We start from the raw sequence: 21029 nt of genomic DNA on the forward strand, positions 1-21029 counted from the left end.
GTCTTCTTCCTTCGGTGCCAAGGAAGCTCAGTAGCCCAGATGAGTTTCCAGGGATCACCTTCAGGCCTGACTTCCAGCAACTGGACATATCTTCATATAGAACCCATCATTTTAGACTTCTCATATTTTATTGAAATATTAAGCTGAATGTTAATAATACATCAATTATGATGGTTTGATAAGCTGTCTGTGACATTAAAGTGAAAAAACACATTTTTCTCTCCCCTAAGATAGTCAGTGTGCCATCAACCTCTTTAGGGCAGCGTATATGCATCAGGAAAACATTGAGGAAAGGGACATAAATTTTGCCATTGTCATCAGTAGTAGATTTTCCTCAAACTATGAAAGCACAAATTTGGTTATGAAGATTAAATATATATTACAATTTTTTTACTCTGGCAACTAATAGAAAATATATAAAATAACATTTGTGTACGTGTATTACAAGATGGAAGAAATATTTGATACATGCTTTTAGGTGTAAGTAACTCAAATATTTGTCTTTTTTAACACACATATATGCAAATATGTATGTATCTGCATTCATCTACAATTATGCACCAACAAATGTTTCATTTATGGACATGTGGCCCAAAGAATACATATGCCAGCGATCACATGTAGTAAGCCTATCATCTAGTGTGTAACTAACCTGTGATTCCAAGGTGACAATATTGCTTCCTGATGAATTATTCATAATTCGGAAGACCTTCTCATTTTATGTAACACACGGCTCCATACTTTTTCTACTCAAAATATTGCTTCTAAGATAAGCAGTCATTGGAAGATTTTAAGATAGTTTCTATCAGATTAATTTACAAGTTACAGCTACAGAACTAGGAGAATCGGCAATTCTGTATAGCTTGTTTTGGTCTTGAATAGACCTCATACCTGCAGGTATACATATGAAGGATTCTGAGATACTGATGACTTGAAAACTTTTGCAGTTTTGTTCATTCTTTTGACAAGAACATAAACAAAACTTAAACATTGTGGTCCTGGATAGCCTCTTTTTTTTCCCTTAAATTTCTGACAAGCTTGGGATTGACAGTATATTCTTATTGCTTAAAATACCACACACACAGCCTTCAGAATGTGCTTCGTGCTGGATGGATAGTTTTATGTCAATTTGAAACAAGCTAAAGTCATCTGAGGAAAAATAACTTCAATTTTAAAAACACCTCCATAAGATTAGGTTATAGGCAAACCTGGAGGGCATTTTCTTCATTAGTGATATATGAGGGAAGGGCCAGCCCACTACTGGTGATGCTAATCCCTAGGTTAATGGTACTGAGCTCTATTAGAAAGCCATGATAAGCAAGCCAGTAGACAGCACTTCTCCCCAATGGCCTCTAAATTAGCTCCTGCCTATTGGATTCATCCCTGCTTGACTTCCCATCCTGACTTCTCCATTGACTGACTACACTTTGCATGTGGAAGCCAAATAAATCCTTGTGCCCACAGGTTTTGTTTGTTCATGGTGTTTCATCACAGCAATAAAACCTTAACTAAAAGAGAAATCAATACCAGGATAGCGGGGTATTGCTGGGACAGACCTGACTATGTATTTTTGGATGGATTATGGAAGTACTTGGAACTTTGGGCAGGAAAAGCCATTCAGAGCTTGGCAAGCTGTTTGGTGCGAACTTGGAAGATAAGAAAGTTGAGAGAAACACGGACAACAGAGCCTTGGCTGTGGAGTTTTAGAGGGAAGCAACAACTTCACAGGGCCTTTAGTGTGAAGAATCAGTAGAGTCTTGTCAGCTGGAGCAGAAAATAATAAACTGTGATTATCAGGAGACCAGAACCACTCACATACAACCTCTGCTTTTCTGAGACAATGAGCCAAGAAATGGGTGATGATAAAGAAAAGACCAGCATTCCTAAGGTGTTTCCTTAGAGTCAACACAGTCTCCTGGGAAGTAGTTGCTTTGAAGGCTTGAAGAAGCAGCTGAGGCTTGGCACTGTTAGAGGTCAGGAGAGACAGCTGGTGAAGGAGGGAGCAGGTGTGCTGCTGGGGGAAGCAAGCAATGAAGGGGTCATGGAGAGAGTTGAGGCTTTGCACCTTAAAGAAGGTCCAGGGGAGGCTATTGATGGAAGAGCAACACAATTACTGCAGAGACCTTAGCATTTTGGAGAAGCCAGAACCCTATGGTGACCCCCAAGGATAACAACAGGTATGGAGTAGACACGAATGACCACCAAGAACAGCAGCCTAGAAAACAACCTGTGTGTATTACAAAGAGCAGAGCTGGAGAAGGGACTCAGGCCTCTTGGTGGAACCCAGAAGATTGTGAGTAAATCTCAGATATTGGACACTGAATAATTAATTTATAATGTTGAATTTTGGTTTTACCTTGATCTGATTCTGTGTACTCTTTCTTTCCTCTTGAGATAACTTATTATTATTTTTTTTTATTTTATAGCAGCAGATAGTTAAGATACTTTAGTTTTAAAGGAGACTTTGGACTTTAACCAGGGACTTTGGATTTAGTTTAAAAACTGAATTTTGAAAGTGCTTGATTTGTAAAGTTACAGACCCTTTTAAGTTTGTAATTTGTTTTATTTGTGATGTTTATATGAATGTGTGATCTTAGGGAAGAACACTAAAGAAAAGGTTGTGACTTTACAGTGATTGTTTGTGTACTAATTTGACAAGGCATCAAATGTGCTAGCTAGTTTTATATCACCTTGACACAAGCTAAAGACATCTGAGAAGAAAGAATCTCAATTAAGAAAATACCTTCATAAGAGCCGGCTGTAGGCAAGACTGTAGGTCATTTTCTTAATTAGTGATTGCTGGAGGAAGGCTCAGCCCCTTGTGGGTGGCACCACCCTGGGTTAGTGGCCCTGTAATCTGTAAGAAAGCAGTCTGGACAAGTCAACGAGAAGCACTCCTCAAGGTTTCTGTCGTGTTTGAGTTCCTGTCCTGACTTCCTTCTGTGATGAACAGGGATTTGTAAATTTAAGTCAGATAAACCCTTTTCTTCCCAGATTGCTGTGGTCATGATATTTCATCACAGTAATGATAACCCTAACTAGGGCATGCCTACAACATATAATTTGTACTTTATTTCAAATTTAAAATAAGTCAACTATGATCCATTTTATATTATTAAAGATGTGATTAGTTTCTCATGATTAAATAATTGCTACATATTAGAGCAAATTTCCCTGTTTTTTACAAGTGTCAATCAGATACAGAAAAATAAATAAATCTGAGTTATTATTTTCTTAATTTAGGTAAATATTTATGTAATGAAGTTTATCAGTAAAGGATATCGTGTGGTATCAATGCTTAAATTGCCAAATTATTGTTCAGAAGAAAATAATCTACATTGTTGTTAGCTAACAATAGAAGTAATAGAAGGTAATGCATAATCCTAGTCACAAGTACCACCTCTTCTTCAGGATAGTAAAATTACTTGAATTATATAATCAGGGTAAATTATTAGCCTTAATGGGATGTTTTATAGCAGTGGCTTGAGAATTCCATTCACAAAATAGCCTCACTGAAAATATACCCTGGCGTGGGCTTTGTTACCCCCAGAAGTCCTACAATTTTTCTGAAGATTTCCAAAATAAAAAACTGAATGAAAAAAAGAAATAAAAAGAGAAGGAATGGATGTGACTGCTCCGAGGTATGGTGATAGAAAAGGTTTATTGTAGATACATGGGAGAGAATAGTCAGAAGGAAAAACAGGGACATCTGGGAGAGTGTAAATTCTTGCTATCACTTGCGGCCTTCTAAGTTTTGTAAATCAAGCATTAGAATAACCATGAGATGATATTTCACTTTGACTTTATTTTGTGCGTCTCTGATGACTTCTAACCACCAAGAAAATTTTCATTAATCTGGTCATACATAAGTCTTATTTTGAAAAATGCCTTTCTAGGTCCTTGTAAATTTCCTTAATATGTTTTTCTTTTGTGTTGTTTTCTTGTTTTAGAGTCCTCTGATCTACCAATTTTTAAATGTTTTAAGTATTGGGTCGTAAGATGCTTTCGAAACATAGATTCTCCTACTTTCTAGGTATTCTTTTCAAAAAGTGAAAATAATTGTTTCAAAATATTTAACTTCTTTCAACTAACTTCCCTGTAGTATATATAAAGTTTAAAATCCTTAGAATCTAGAAATCAACATTTTTGAGTTATATCTCTTCCAAAGATACCGGGATCATCATATAAATTCTGTTCTTTTAACAAAATCATAAATTTTATTTGAATGAGTGTCATTAAGACTAAACACTGTAATTTTAGATACCTATTTATCACTTTAAGAACTATATTGGAGCCGGGCGGTGGTGGCGCACGCCTTTAATCCCAGCACTAGGGAGGCAGAGGCAGGCGGATCTCTGTGAGTTCGAGGCCAGCCTGGTCTACAAAGGGAGTTGCAGGACAGGCTCCAAAGCTATGGAGAAACCCTGTCTCGGGAAAAAAAAAAAAAAAAGAACTATATTGGAGCAGTCGGAAGACCTAAGTAAAGAAGGGAATATGGGGGAGAGGCAACTAACACTAAAAGCTCTTTGAAAAGTCATATGGAAATCTACCATTGTAGAAGATTCCTAAAATATGTAAGTTTATGAAAGTAATTTAAATGAAGACATTACATGATGGGGGAGACAATGCCCTAACTAGTCACTGTAAGCAGAACTTGTGGTGCCAGTAACAAATCACATATTGTTCAAGAGTTGGCCAAAGGGTCCTCTAAATTGCTCAAACACCACAGGCTTTTGATGACGCTACGCAGACTGATAGTGTGTCCCCATTGCGGGAAACACCCTATATTTACGTCATTGAACATGGAGGAATAACGCTGGTCCCCAGCTAGAAGCTTAACCATGACTGACTTGCATTCACGATACTGGAATGTACTTTGCACACACAGGAGGATAAATGTAATCATCAATATCACCCAAATAAAAGCCCTAAGACCTACAAGAGAGATCTGCCTGCAAGATACACTGGTGCAATAATGGCACAAATGTTGTGGCGATAACCAGCCACTTCTTTATTTAAAGCTTACTCTATAAATAGAAACACCTAACATTAATAGTTGCCAAGAATCAGATAATAAATAAATCATAGGCCCTAAGGGAAAATCTAACATTATTAATCCACTAAAGAAACATATTGATAAAGCAATTCCTAATGACTTATGCCTATGTGAATAGATCATTGCATCATAAGGCCCTCATCAAAGAAACTTCTTCTTATAGTATATCGTAAATCATACAGAGAACCACAAGTGGACAGTATATAGAATGGCACACAGCCTTAAATGTGCTGTCTTTATCAGCTGCACCCTCTTTCCCATACTGAGGAATCTAGGTGGAAGAGAAGGCAGGGGAAAGCCACATCTTCCTCACACAACAGGACTTTCACACATATGAACTCAGAGAGACTTGCATCACATGCAAGATGCACGAATCAAACCAGTCCATAAAGCACAGCACTAAGAATAGAAGATTCACACCAAGTCCTATAGGAAGGTATTTGCCTCTGACACCTTCTGAGGAAGGGAAAAATCAATTTTATCCAACTCAGTGTCACCGGGTATATTAACCACACTCTATGGCAGGCCCTACTCATAGGAGTCATTGGATAACTCAAAAGAATTCCATGTTTTCAGAAATTAGATAGTTAGGGGGGCAAGATCTTCTGGGAGGATTTGGGGTACTGGAAAGAATGCAATCCGAATAAAGTGTATAAAATCCTTGAATGGAAAAATAAAATGGAAAAAAAAACCCTTGCAAAGTTCAAAAGAATTTGAATAAAAAATAAAAGTATCACAATGTTTATATCTCTGTCTATTGACTAAAGTAGCGTACTATGCTTATCATATATGTATATATGCATATATATGGATCTGTGCTAAATTACATATATAATATTGCTTTCTCATATATACATATAAACTTGCTGTGCAGATGCTTCTGTTACCCTGTTTGAAAATTACCCATTTGTTTTCACACCCTTCAGGACATATTTTAAAATTATGTATTTCACTATTTTTCTTTGTGTGTGTATCTCTGTGTATGATGTGCATGTGTGAGATATATTATGAACATGTGTGTGCGGGTGCCCATGCAGTCCAGAAGAGAACATAAGATGGAACTAGAGTTTCATGGAGTTGTGAGCAGAACCCTTCCAGTTCTTCTGGAAGAGAAGACACTAAGATAGTGTCCTTAACTGCTTATTCACCACTCCAGCTCTTATATGTTGTTATTTCTATATTACTACCGACTTTCTCAGATAATAGTTTTTCTCCAGCACTAGCTTGTTTCAGAATTCTTGTTTCTCATTGTGAAACTGTTTGGTTTCTCTTTTTTCCTCGCATGCATTTGGGCTAAGGATAAAGAGGGTCCTAAGTGGCCTGCTTTTGTCTTTCTCCAGCGTCTATCCAATGGCTCCATAGACTCAACAGATGACACCAGCCAGATAGTCGAGCTACAAGAGCTGCTTGAAAAGCAAAACTATGAAATGGCCCAAATGAAGGAACGCTTAACAGCTCTTTCTTCCCGAGTGGGAGAAGTGGAACAGGAAGCAGAGACAGCAAGGAAGGACCTCATAAAAACGGAAGAAATGAACACAAAGTATCAGAGGGACATCCGGGAGGTAGGTGGTTGGTTAACAACGTTCTCTGTCTTTACTTCTTGAATGACTTTCCAAGGTTGTTCCAAAAATCTTTCTCCATCTTCTTCCCTAGTGACTGGTAACTTCTTGAAGACCATAATTAGGAATGTTATTTTAGTTCTACTCTTTCAGTAAGATAGCAAGAGTTTACTTACTGACCCTTTAAATATGTATGAATGGAAAGCTTTGCTATCAAGTCTCAGCTACTCTAAAGTCTTTGTAAAGATTTAATGACATCTCAAGGCTTCAAGGTTTTAAATTTGAATAACTGTGCTTGTGGGAATGAATCATGCTTTTCTGTGTTATATAGGAGTGCTCAAAAACATTATTTTCACTTGTCTGTTATTTGTGTCTCTGAATGCCTGTTCATGAATATTCTATGCATATGTATAATATAACATTCCTTTTTTGTGTATATTCCTCTCTTGCTACTCTTAGTATTGCTTTGTCTACAAAAAAAAGAAAAGAAAAAGGAAAGAAAGGAAGGATTTAGATTTATTAAATTATCCAGGAACATATTTTATTTATATTGCATTAATATCTGAATACGTACTAATACCTAATAAATATTGAAAAATTTTCTTATTTTTCTTGCTTTCAAAAATACAGCTCTTTTCCATTTCTTAAATTTTGTTTTTCACATTTTACCTTTTCTACTTGTACAGTATCTTTTGAAGTATATCTTAGTATCTTCAAGTGTGTTTCTATGTGGCTAGGTAGTTAATATATCTGTCTCTATTAGTTGTCTCAAAATATGTATTTCTTTTTTCTTGAGGCTATATTATCACACTTGCTCCCCTTGCCTCATCAAGAGTATTTGTAATAAAGTATCTTCTTAATTATGTTACTGAATGAATGGATCAATTCTCAGTCCTTAGAAGCGCTAGTTCATGTCCACTCTTCTGTCCTTGGAGAATGTGTTTTTCTCTGGGCTAGTCCCATGCCTATCTCTCATGGATGTCCTCCGGTTTACTCTTTCCCTCACCTCAGCTGTTTCAATGGTTGGTTTTCCTTCCTCTTCCTCATTATGTCTTTTCCATTCAGTCTTCCATTGCTTTGCTTAAGCTAATAAAGGTTAATGAGCCACACACAAATCAACCATAGACTCCCAGTTTCATTCTCTACCTCCCCCTTTTTTACCCCTCTCACTTCCCCAGTGTTGTACCTAAAACTCCAAATGACATCTCAGCAATACTAACTTGGCATTCATTTCTTTCTCATTCTTCTGGTAAAACTTTGTGTCCAGAATTTCATGCATCCAATATTATTGCTTAGGCCTAAATCTTAGTGGTTCCATGAAATTTTCTTTCAATTTCATGCTGTATTTGTTTACATGGCAAATCCTATAATCTATAAATCAATGAAGCAGTCTTCAACTGCTTTCCCTCTTTTTACAAAATCATTATCTTTGAAGATGATAATACAATTCTCTACTTAGTAGTCTGCCCTTGGCTTATGTCTTCTGATGAATTGGTTCACATTACTTTTCTTCTTAAAATTTCTTAATTGCTTTATAATCTAATTTTAGTAACAATAAATCCATGTAAGTAGCTTGAAAAATATCACCATGTCATTCTAGCCCACTCTGTTCAATTAAAGTAGACTCTTAAGCTAGTAGGACTTGCTTGGTTTTATTTTCTCATCCTCTATCGTTCACTCAAATGCTCCCCTCTTGAACACGTGTTCCCTGGCCTTGCTTTATATAGGTGCCAACTTTCCTTCATATTTCATTCCAATTTTTAATCCCCCAATACACATCCCTCCTTATCCTAAACATGTCCTTCATTGAGTCCTATTTGTTTCTCTTTTTTACCTTCCTACACAACTGTTGAGCACATAATATCAAAAAAGGTTTTTTTTAGAAAATGGATACTTATCATCCTTTACTAAAATGTGAAGTTAGAGCATTCATTAACACATCACTTAGCCTGAAGGAGAAAGAAGAATGAAGTCACAGTTCCACTGAAATTCTGATAATGAAACAACTTCATATAATCTCAGAGGCCATAGACATAGCTTGCTTTTTGTTGCTTCCTATAGCTCAAATTCATAATAAATAGTGTAATTTAAGGAATATAGGACCTCAGTTTTTTCAGTCTACTTTTTACTATTATTTGCATTTTTGTTCATCCTCTAATTCTTCTTGTTCATAGTTCCAGAAATCTAGTTCCTTTATTTGCATTTTAAGTAGTCATATACTTTATGTTCGGCTATGTATCACAGAGAGGCTACTGTATCTCCTGTTCACCCTTCCTTAATATACATTTTAAAATAACCTTTTAATATAAATTGTGCTTAGATAAAGGTGACTAAAAATCAGGTCAAACAGTAGGCATCAACTGTATTGCCAGAGATTGATTCAGTAAGAATCTATTTTGATGGATTAGGTCTTCCCCTGGGTAAGTAACTTTTATGTAATATATAATTGTACTTTTGAGGTTTCTAATTCCCTATGTGGCCATATTTCAGTTGAGACTTATGAAAAGGGAGCAAATCCCATTATCCCCTTCAAAGGGAGTTTGTAAGATGTTTTAGGAGTCTGGCAGCAAATGGATGTGTAAACACTAGGTGTGAAACAGTTGAAAGTGACACTCTTAAAAAGACCTGTGAAGGGCCTGCACACAGTGCACTTGTCCTGCCCGTCTCCATAAAGCTCCTACTGTGTTCTGACTCTCCTATGTAATGTCCCAGTGACATATTTGAAAAGTATTTTCTTTCATAAGAAAAAATAGCATCAGACTGTTACCAAATTCGCATGGAAATTTGAGTAACGGCCTGGAGGGATGGCTCAGCCGTTAAAGGCTAGGCTCACAACCAAAAATATAAGAGTAATCTAATTCTGTAACCCTGGATCATGGTCACTTATATTTGGCTTCAGAGTAAATTCTTTTATTCTCTTTCAGTTGAGAGTTATGTTTTGCATAACTCAATGGCAGCTTTCATACATTATTTTGGCCACTTAAATAGCCAGTATTTTTGTCATTTTTTTCCAAAAGTTAAAATAATGTGAAATTCCTATCACTTAAACTCCAAGTCCAGACTCTGCTCCCTAGTAATACATCCCTGGATTTTGATCTTATTAAGTCTGATGTATTGTGGATTTCTTAATAAAGAGGAAGATAATTCACCTTTATACCCTCTCAGAATTACAGCACAGTAGCATGTCAATATGGCATAAATAAAAAAAACACTCTGAATAAATGAAGGAAAAACTCAGATAACGGGGTAACAACCAACCATTTAATTACAAATTGAAATGTGTTTCACATTGTATATAAGGACAATCTAATAAATCAGAACTGAGTTATATAATAATGTGCAGTCAACGGTTTCTGAGCATAGTTTTAACTGCTTTATTAAAAAATTAGGACATTTCATTTTAGCTGCTCTTTGCATTAATACAAATCTAAAAGTAGATGGAGCTAAACATCATGCAATTATTGAAAAAGTAATTGTAATTCGTGCATTTGCCCTCTACTTTTTAATCAAGAGGATATTAGACATACATAGATAACACTTCACTCTCTTCATATGTGTCCAGAGAGCTTAACTTTTATGTGAAGCGTTTGAGCTATATTTGTTTTGTGAATGAAGCTAGCTTATCTTTCTGAAATCACACGTAAAGCTCTTTTCACATTTGCAAAGTAATTAAATAAATTAATATATAAGTTCTCATTTACATTAGTTGAGACATGAATTACATTACTATAGAACTATATCTGATATAATAAAACCCAGTTATATATACTTTGGGTTAGGGGGGTCATTGTATTTTTATACTATTTTTCTTTTTATGTAACAGTGTTTAAGAACTAGGAAAAAAGCTTTCTTCTTTAGACTCTCCAAATAACACAGGGGAAAAGCTATTTCTATGACTTGTAAATTCAAAATTTATTTCTGGTAACACAGCCTGAAGTTAAAAATTGAATCATTCCCATGAATCACTAAGTCAAAAAATGCTATTGCAAAACTCCATCCACTGACTCTAAGTGAACTGTGTGGAATGGGCCTGCGCAGTTAAATGTGGACAGGTTTATAATCACTAATTACAAAGTAGCTATTTAATGAATGTATATTTTACTCTGGGTACTATATAAAGTAGCTGAACTATTATATCACCTAAATCTTTCTAATTATTTGGTATTTATTAATCATCCAACAAAAAAGATTATGAAAGTAAATCAAGGAACAGAAACTCTTACTCATGGGATATACCATACAAACTTTCATTTCCCAGAAAAAAAAATTGTCCCTTATTCCTGAAGATATTGCCATCAGAATTTAGAGAGAAATTTATATATGCATGTTAGATTCATAATTTTCTTTTATTCGATGAAATTGGAAAATGTTCCTAGAAGTATATGTGAAAATTAACATGAATTATACTCACTAAATAAAAACAAATAAATTAATAGAAATAAAGATTGAGAATCAACATCTTTTTATCCACTAAGAACTATGATTATTGTTTGGGGGGCTTTCTAAAATCTAAAATACTGATGTTTTACAAAATTATCTGAATTATTCTGCCAAAATGATAGATGACCTAAATTTAATGTGTTTAAATTTTAATATTACATAAATAACTATTCTTTTACTAGCTCCTGAAGGTAAGGAATATTTGACACAAAAGAGAAGGAAGAAAAAACATTTTCCAGGTGAAAATGAAGACAGAGAGTATTATAGATTCTTACCCTTGCCACAACACATTGATACAAAGTGATTGTCTCATAATGACTATCATATAGAAAATATTGTGTGGGATCAAACATAACAGCACACATGTGGAGGTCAGTGGACAACTTCTTATAGCTAGATGTCCCCTTCCACCACATATGGATTCTAGGCACACACCTTGGGTTCTCTGGCTTGCCTTTCCTTAGTTTGTAAGTCATTTGGTGTGATCAAATATATACAGTAAACCCTCTTTTATAATAAATATGTTAACTATTATTAATAATATTTTGGGCTATTTTTTCTGAATAACCAACCAAGGGTCTCCTGCATCCTAGGCAACTTCTACATCCAAGTTGTATCCCCAGCTCCCATCTGCATTTTAAAACACTCAGGTTTTCCTTTGTGTGGAAGACAGATTTCTGATGGTGTTCTCCTTTTTAAAATCTTAATATCATAATTACAACATTTCTCCGTTCCCTTTCCTTACTTCAAACTCTCCCAAACATTTCTTCCCACTTTAAAAAAAAAAATTCTGACATCTTTTTATTTATTATTGCCTACGTATATGTATCTAATAGACACATATCTATTATCTATTACATAGATATGTATGATTTCCTTAATATATCCTCCTCTATTTATATAATGTTACTTGTATGATTATTTTCAGAGTTGGTCATTTGATTCAGGAAAAAATCTGATGTTCTTTTCCCCGGGAAAGGCTGTCTCTCCTACTTCCTAGATAATCTCAGCTACCTACTATTCTTTCTCTAAGGTGAAGCCCTCGTGAGCTTTTCTCCATTGACTTTGGCATGTCCATTGGCATCATCTTTCTTTAGCTCACATCTGGGCTGTCATCTTTACAAATTTGCATGTGCAGTTTCTGGCATTTGTAAGAGACAAAATCTCAGGAGCGAACTCCCTGATGCTCTGGTTATTACAATCTTTCTGCCCCTTCTCTTGCATTGTTCCCTGAGTTGTAGCTGCAGGATCATTCTGTAGATATTTCTATTGGGACTGGGTTTCAAAACTCTGGATTTTGACCTGTTGAGGTTTTCTGTAGTAGTCTGTGTCTGTTGTAAGATGTTTCCTTGATGAGGGTTGAAGACTACAGTTACATGTGGTTATATGAACAAATGTTTATATATTATTTAAAGTTATGTTAGATGAGGAAATCATTGGCTGTAGATGCTCTTCTAATAACCGTGACCTTAGTAGCACTGATTAGGTTTTATGAATATGTGTTATTTATATTTGTGTGTGTGTGTGTGTGTGCGTGTATCTGTGTACTTTGTCTGTGCATGACTAGTGGCCTGAACAGTGTGTCAGATTATACTGAACTGGAGTGTCAGAAGGCACATGGCTGCCAAATGCGTACTGGGAACCAAACCTGGCCCTCCGCAAAAACAACAAATGTTCTTAGTCACTGAGTCTTCTGTCAAGCTCTCTGGTAGTATTGATGCCTCATTTGAAGATAGCTTTCAAACTATGTCAGCAGTGTGACAACCTCCTGGCTTTTGGCTCTGCTCATAGTTGTATTTGTTTCTACCTTATAATGAGCAAATTTGCCTGCCATTTAATTTTACAGCAGGAGGCTTGAAAATATGTGTTTTCTACTCTTAGATATTTGAAAGCCCCTCCTGAATTTATGATAAAAAAATAAAAACCAAAACATTATAAAGAGACTCGGAGACGCATGGGGTCTTTTAGTTTTAGTTTTTTAAGACATGGGACAGGGTTTCTTTCTTTTTGTACTGCTGGCTGTCCTAACACTCAATCTGTAGACCAGGTTAGCCTCGAACTCAGAGATTTCCCTACCCCTGCTTTCAAAGTACTGGATTTTAAGGTATAAGTACCAACCCTGGCATACACAGAATCTTCAAAATGCTCTTGAAGATTGTATCTTTACTCGGAAAGGGCCATTTTCTGATATCTTATCATTTTACTTAACTAAGGAAATGACATCTGTCTGAGTCTCTGTATAACAGTGTTTTTGTGTGTGTTTTGTACTGAGGGGAATGAAATCAAAGACTTGCCCATGACTTATACAGTGTTATTTACAGGCAATGGCTCAAAAGGAAGATATGGAAGAAAGAATCACAACCTTGGAGAAACGTTACCTCAGTGCTCAGAGAGAATCTACCTCTATTCATGACATGAATGATAAACTAGAAAATGAATTGGCAAACAAGGAAGCCATCTTGCGGCAGGTTCAGTACCACTGTTTTGAATTTCCTTTTTCTCTGTGTGTGATCCCATCATTTTCAAAAAGCATAGAATAAAATAGTTTTTTTTAGCAGATTATGTTTTAAAACTTAGAATAGTATTAATGAAGCAATTTTTATTTTATAGTTTATTTTTAACAAAACTAGAAATCACTCATATGAAAACAATAATGCTGCAAATACTGGCTTTTGATCTAGAGGTGAAGTAGAAGCTAAGGAGTTTGTTTGTAATTACTTCATTAATTCTAGCCTCCACCTTCTGATTAGCTGTAATTATTCTACTGCATACTCTGAGAACCGAAGACAAGACTGTGTCTCAAGGTCACACACATCAAAAATGTCAGTGCTGGAAGGTCTACCTAGACCTACAGCAAAAGAAAGAGCATCAGTCTATAAAACAACCATGGCTTTCTCCCTGCTTCTGAAAATGAAGTTTTAATGGAATATACAAACCTAATAATTTAAACGTTGTTTGTGGTTGTTCTCATGTTACATCAGCATACTAGAGGAACTGAACCAGAGATTATGATACACAATCCTAAAATACTATTTGTCCACTACAGAAGAGTTGTTTGTCTAATCTCTAGAGTGTGGCCTTTTGTGTACAATACTCCTTAGCTTACACCAGTCTAAAACCATGGTTTTAAATAGGTTTTTTGTTCTAATGGTATTCTGGAGTATTAATACTGAGCTATATTCCATTTGTTCAAGTGCTTTTTCATTAGAAATTTCTTTACTGTTTGCTGCCAATGGTGAAATTGTTACTATTTTATTGTATTGAATTTCAGTAATTAAAATTGCCAAATAAATCATGAAATCATGACAACAGTCATCACCTAACATAGTTAAGTATGGTAATAACTGATTTTAAATATAGAGACATTGTCAAAGTCCAAAGTCCAAATGACTCACTCTAGCTAACCTAACTCTTGTCTGTTTAAACGGTGCCCTCATTGTCCCTGTTTCAGATGGAAGAAAAGAACAGGCAATTACAAGAGCGTTTAGAACTGGCTGAGCAAAAGTTACAGCAGACTATGAGAAAGGCCGAAACTCTGCCAGAAGTGGAGGCTGAACTGGCTCAGAGAATTGCAGCCCTAACAAAGGTACTGCAGCAAACACACGCGGTCAGCCTTGATGTGTTTGCAAAAATAACCGTCTATCAAAGTGGAGTCAGTGATAACTCTCTTCAAGCTATGTGAAGCTTACAATAGGCAGCTCTTTCTTTTCTTTGTCCATTATCACTTTGTTTCCTTGAGGCATATATCTTTCTTACAGTGAATTGAACGATTGTTAACATGAGTATGACAACTTCCTTCTCTATTTAAACTTTAACAAGAAAAGCAAAATTTCACATCATTGCTATAGTAAATTTTCTATGGTAGTTTCTGCACATAATAACTATGTAATTTACATTGTAAAACTATATTTATTAAATACTACAATTTAACCTGCTTTGTATGAGTGGTTTGCTATTAGAACAATAAAATATATTAACTGTTGAATAAGGTTATATTGTAATACGGTGAACACTGAAGGAAGTCTAAAAGTTACAGATGAAAGTCATTAAGTTATATGAAACTACTTTTATAATTGTGTTTTCTTCTGAAAAAATGAGATTGGGTATAATGTATTGTATCGTTGTTGTATAGCATGTATTCTACATTCTAAAAGTGTTCTATATTATATATCATAAAGCCATTCTAATAGAAACATTTTAATTCTTCAAGACCAATAGAAATCACATCCATTTCACCCAGAAAGTCCTGGTTTTGTCACTAAATCATGTTTTACTTTTATGTCAGTTGAAAGGTACACACATATTCTGAACATTCCTATAACCAGAGCAGTTCTCTAAGTGGTCCAGGCTACACAATGAATAAGTACTCAAAACATGTGAACTTGTACACTTCAATAACAGAGACCATTCAAAATTGGTGCAGGAAGTTGGTGCAGTGGTTGAGAAAGGGACACAAACTCACTGTGTTTGCGAGAAGAACAAAGAATAAGGTGAACTGTTTGACAGTGTTCTTGTGTGTTAAGATGAAATATTCACATGAGAGAGCAAAAACTGGACAAAGATGAGCAGGACTGGAGATCATCAAATTACCTGGTGAATTTTTGAGTATTAGGGTATGACCTGATGAAACATTAGTCTGTTAAGGGAAGGCTATTAAGTTTAAATCCTTCTATATTCATAGACCACACCAGTAAATGACGTGTGTGTTTTATTTTTACCAGTCTCTACCATAACTTTCTCTTCAAGATTTTCTTGTACAGCTTTTTTTTATCATCATTCAGATTTTGTATTCATATTCTTCTCACAATGATTTCTTTCATTATTTATTTGTCTAGAACCTTAACTCATTTGAAATTTCCCTATATCATATATAGCCAAAATGAACTCTTTAAGGATGAATAAAAGCAGACTGATCCTATAGGACTGGAGTTGTGTCAGCCATTACAACTGTGCTATCCCCAAGTCTAAAGGCAATACATTTTGGTACTCTTGGCCAATATCTGCTCGCTGTATTGCTTAGAGATGATAGCTGAATTTATTCTGACTGTTTTTTTAGTCATCTAGTTAGAAAGATATGCAAAGTAGGCAAAGCTGATATAAAACTTTTAGAAAGAATTCTCAATTAATGCCCATAAATAAAAACTAAATTTGATGGTTATATATAATTAAAAATCAAAGTCCATTCTATACTCCCAAAGTTATGATTTGTTATATTTATTTCTTTAATTAAAATCCATATATCCTCAAGTAGGACATAACTCATCTGGAATTTTATGAGGTATTTCATTAGCTTTAGTACTAATAAAAGTTCCTGTAATAACATAATTTAAAAATGACAATACTTGTGTTTTGTGTATGAAGTGAATTTTCTCAAAGTTTTCTCATTTTCTTCAGTGAAGGAAGAAACATGATAAGGTTTGAAGATGTAAAAATTGTACTTTTAAAGAAAGACTTCTAGAAGTTCAAATATCCATATCACTCTTCTTAATCAGTCACTTATTTAATTTAATGACTTATATTACTATAAAGTACAAAGGTTTACTTACAAATTTAAGACACACAATTTCAACAACCTCTTTTCTGTATTTCTTTTCTTAATAGGACTTGCAAGTTTTAAATGGTATAAAAACAAAGGAGTGGAGAGATTGCTTATGGAAAACCTGAGATCAGATCCCAGCACCCATGCTGGGTGGCTCTCACTGTCACCTTAATTCCAGTTCTGTTGACTGGCTACCCTCTTCCTGCCTTCTGAGGCACTGCAGTCACATACACTAATCCACACACAGAAGCACACATACAAATATAACTAATTAGACTTAAAACCTATGAATTAAAAATTTAAATAATAAAATCTTGTTTGCTTGCATTTGAGGATTATGGTAGCTTTTACTGCTGCTTCTGTTTGGAAACTTGTCTATGACCCGTGGGAGCAAATTCTGATAATCTATGTTTATAAAATAAATGCATGAGATAGGAAATACCAGGATATCTAAATGATGAGCTATAATTTATACAAATGTTAAATGTTACTCCTTAAAGTAAGTTAGAATTTATTGTGTAATATATCATAACTGCATATTAACTGGTTACTATTCCTTTTAAGTTCTGCATGATATGTTTACATAAAGTCCTATATTAGTTTAACATAAGGTTCACTATTTCCAAATGAGACAATAATATGTCAAAGGATATGTTCTAGAGTTAAAATTGTGTTACTGATATAAGATTGTTTTGATGTTGTAATTATTTAACTTGCAATAATAATTAAAATGTTGACGAGATACTAGAAGTACTTTGTGCATAACATACTAATACAATTCAGCAATCAGCAATGTCCCATGTATTAACACTCTACGCCTGTGGTGTCCTAACAGCAAGATATGTAACCAGCCTCGGCACTAGGCAATCTCTAGCTCACGGAGGCTCTGTGCTTTCATCCACTCTATGGTACCATTCTGTTTCCATAGTAACAAATTAGTGCAGACATTCTTTTGATATGATCCCTTCATATCATTTTTGAGCATTCACAAAGATTTTTGTCCTTATGACATTATTATTGCCTGATAAGTTGAGAACTTTTCATCATTTTCATTTAAATATTTAAATTACACTGGTGGATAAAGCCATTGTGTCCTAGACACTATGTCCATTGTGTCCCGGAGTCATTTTTTCATGGACCACTCACTGTGGCCAAGGAAACTCAACCCTGTTTGAATTTACTCATAATAACGTATCCTGGGCCTTAGTCTTACTTCTGATTTCTACATATGAGGCCTTCTATCATGTCCAAATATGATACCCTGAGTCATAGCCAAGAGAATTCTCCTTGAGATGCAAGGTTTAACATCATATTTTTTCCTAGTAATGAGAAAAACCAAAAGATAAAGATGTTTCAGCATCTATCAGAGATTTCTAGTGTTTGGTTTCTCATAATTCCAGGTATTACATGTCATTTCCAAAGTTGCTTTAACTCACCTTGTGAAAGTCACTCATTGCCAGCTGTCACTAACCCTTCATACCTCAGAGCCACAGCTTTTTATTTGAGCATATCATTGTCTTCCATGTGTAACCATCCACAGCATTATCGTCACTTGATATCAGAATAGTTCCTTCTACATGAAATTTTGTCTATTAAAGTATTGAATCTGTTGTCACCTTTATTTTAAGCTTTCTGTACTATGTTCTGTTTGGTGTCAGTGTCTTTAGTTCTGATTTTTTCAACTTTGTCCCTCTCCTTTTCCTTGACCTGTTAGTCTGACCCAACCTCCTCTACCTCATCCGATGATTATCAATATGTTATGGAAGCTAAACTCCAAGAAATGATCTCCATACGTAGGAAGGTAGTCCTACTGGACTTTACTTTCTATCGCTAAATAGAATCCATCTAAGTTTTTTTTCTTTTCATTTATAAAGATTACTTTACTTTTCTTTATTGATAATCGACCATCTGTGCAGTTCAGTGCTTCAGGAGCTTAAGATTGGACAATGGCAGGTTTGTGTTCAAACCATGCACCGTCTGCATGTTACATTTGGCTGACTTCACTGCTCATAAACAACTTGAGTGTTTTGCTGATGCTTGAATGGAACAGGCCTTTGTAGCTGACACATTTCAAGCAATGCTGTTCAGCTGCCTGTTTAAAGAAAGTTTATTTTTGGAAACTATGTTTGCGATTGGTAGTAGCTTGCTTTACATTTTATTTCAGTTTACTTAGACGGGGGGAATTAACTCATCTTACATTCGAGGTCCACTCTCTGTATTTCTTAACAGGCTGAAGAAAGGCATGGAAATATCGAAGAACGCATGAGACACCTAGAGGGTCAACTGGAAGAGAAGAATCAGGAACTTCAAAGAGTATGTATGAAGCTTTTCCTTCTATCCTTAGATTTTGAAGCCACAAACTGCACACTGGAGGAAATATTTTTAATTAGAATCTGTGTTCAAAAACCATGGAGCTAGAAAATATTTACTTTGAGTGGTGTTACCCAAACCAGAAAGACAATTATTACCTGTACTCACTCATAAGAGGTTTGTAAACATAAAGCAAAGAAAACCAGCTTACAAATCACAATACCAGAGAACCTAGATAACAATGAGGATCCTAAGGGAGCCATACATGGATCTAATCTATGTGGGAAGTAGAAAAAGGCAAGATCTCCTGAGTAAATTGGGACCAAGGGGACCTTGGAAGAAGGTTGAAGGGGTAGACAGAGAAAGGGAGGGGAGTGGAGAAAAATGTAGAGCTCAATAAAAATCAATAAAAAAAATTATAAAGTTATGTTCTGAGCATTTGAAAAAATAGTTTCTACAAATTTAATCAAAACCATGCTTAGAATTATATTCAGTTCAAAACCAGCAAAACCATAAAATTAACCTTGAACAGCAGTGAGTGTTTTCTTTTTTATACATGTTTTGCTCTTTTTCTTAAATATAAGGCTAGGCAAAGAGAGAAAATGAATGAAGAACATAATAAAAGGTTATCTGATACCGTGGACAGGCTTCTGACAGAATCCAATGAGCGCCTACAACTGCACTTGAAGGAAAGAATGGCCGCGTTGGAGGAGAAGGTACGGTTCAGACAGGGTGAGAAGCACATGCATGCTTAGCCCTGTTGTCTAGTTGGTGATGTTTTTCTATCCTGCGGTAATCATGGTTTTTGTCCGGCATTCAGCTGACTTTCCTTAGCATAAAACGAGTCGATATAGTTTTAGGAAGTGAGCCAAGAATTTGAATAAAATATTATAACATCATGTTTTGAATAAATAACTATATGACACATGATAAATATTAGATATTAGTATGTTTGTTAGAACCAAATATAATATGCTGTGATTTGTGATAAAAAATGTTTAATTTATCTTTTTACTATTTGTAAAAGCATACTAGGAAGACAAAGACAAATACTGAGTATGGGTCTACTTGAAACTGTTGAGTGTTTAATCTGCTAACTACCAGGCCTGAAGGTCAATGCATGGGAGGTTATGTCAGTAAGAGGGTTACTGCTGTTGGCAGAAGAGCGTTTAGGAACCCCTAATCCCGACTACATTGGTTTCAAGAAATCTGCTTTTATGTTCAGCCTGAAACTTGATACACAATCATGCATGTCATATTGATAACTGGAAAATATCACACCAACCAAATGTTGAGCTGGTGGCCAAACCCAGACCTACACCAGAGCATAATCACCAAAACCTAAGGAAGACAAATTATTTCAAGAATCTCAATAGAATTTCAGTCACTATTTTCTTCAAGCATTTTACATTGATATATAATCAGAAAAAATAGGGATCATATTTTAACAAAAAGTTAGCAAATTTTGATTTATTGACATATTAAGAAGTCAAAGCATATTGCTAATAGGTGGCCTGGTACTCACCACTTACCATTTGAAGGACAGCTTAATTATTTCCCATGAAAAACAGTCTGAGAAGCTCAGAGGGTAATATTTAGGCTGTTTATCTTCCCAAGTAAAGCAAATTAGTATTTCTCATATAAATAATTTATTTTGCAAAGGGTTGAGTGTCACTTTAAAGATTTCAATGAAACTAAGTTTCCATAGAAACCAGGAAATAGATTTACTGAGGGAGGAATCATAAGAGGTTCTGGAGTGCTCAAGTATTCATATACAGATTTAAATATATTCAACATATTGCTTCTTTCTTTTTTTATTTTCCATAGAATGTTTTGATTCAAGAATCAGAGACCTTCAGAAAAAATCTTGAAGAATCTTTACATGATAAGGTATTTGGAAACATTTTGCCAGTTATCTTATTCACATTGATGAATACATCATAAAGTAAATGTGATGAAAATAATTTTTGGTTGTACTCTTAAATTATTTTAACTTTGTATGCTTATAGCAGAGCATAAATTTATATAGAAATTGGACAATTTTTGACATTGAACACACTGAAAGCCAGTATTCTGCAAACTCAACTAGTGTTAACTAAAATCGCCATTAATCACTATCTCAACC

At 35.0% G+C, this 21029-nt stretch overlaps 1 protein-coding gene across 3 annotated transcripts in view; it reads left to right on the forward strand.

The window, feature by feature from the left end:
• Ppfia2 (PTPRF interacting protein alpha 2) overlaps window positions 1-21029 on the forward strand; it is a 321929-nt gene that overhangs the window by 227725 nt on the left and 73175 nt on the right. For all 3 annotated transcript variants that reach the window (XM_050135586.1, XM_050135584.1, XM_050135585.1), the window contains exons 7-12: window positions 6397-6618; window positions 13377-13523; window positions 14507-14641; window positions 18824-18907; window positions 19489-19620; window positions 20732-20794. In XM_050135586.1, the coding sequence (XP_049991543.1) occupies window positions 6397-6618; window positions 13377-13523; window positions 14507-14641; window positions 18824-18907; window positions 19489-19620; window positions 20732-20794 (783 nt within the window). The remainder of the gene's footprint in view (window positions 1-6396; window positions 6619-13376; window positions 13524-14506; window positions 14642-18823; window positions 18908-19488; window positions 19621-20731; window positions 20795-21029) is intronic.

The sequence above is a fragment of the Alexandromys fortis genome, unplaced genomic scaffold (assembly GCF_014885135.2).
Source record: "Alexandromys fortis isolate MF-2015 unplaced genomic scaffold, M_Fortis_MF-2015_v1.1 scaffold_24, whole genome shotgun sequence".
NCBI lineage: Eukaryota > Metazoa > Chordata > Mammalia > Rodentia > Cricetidae > Alexandromys > Alexandromys fortis.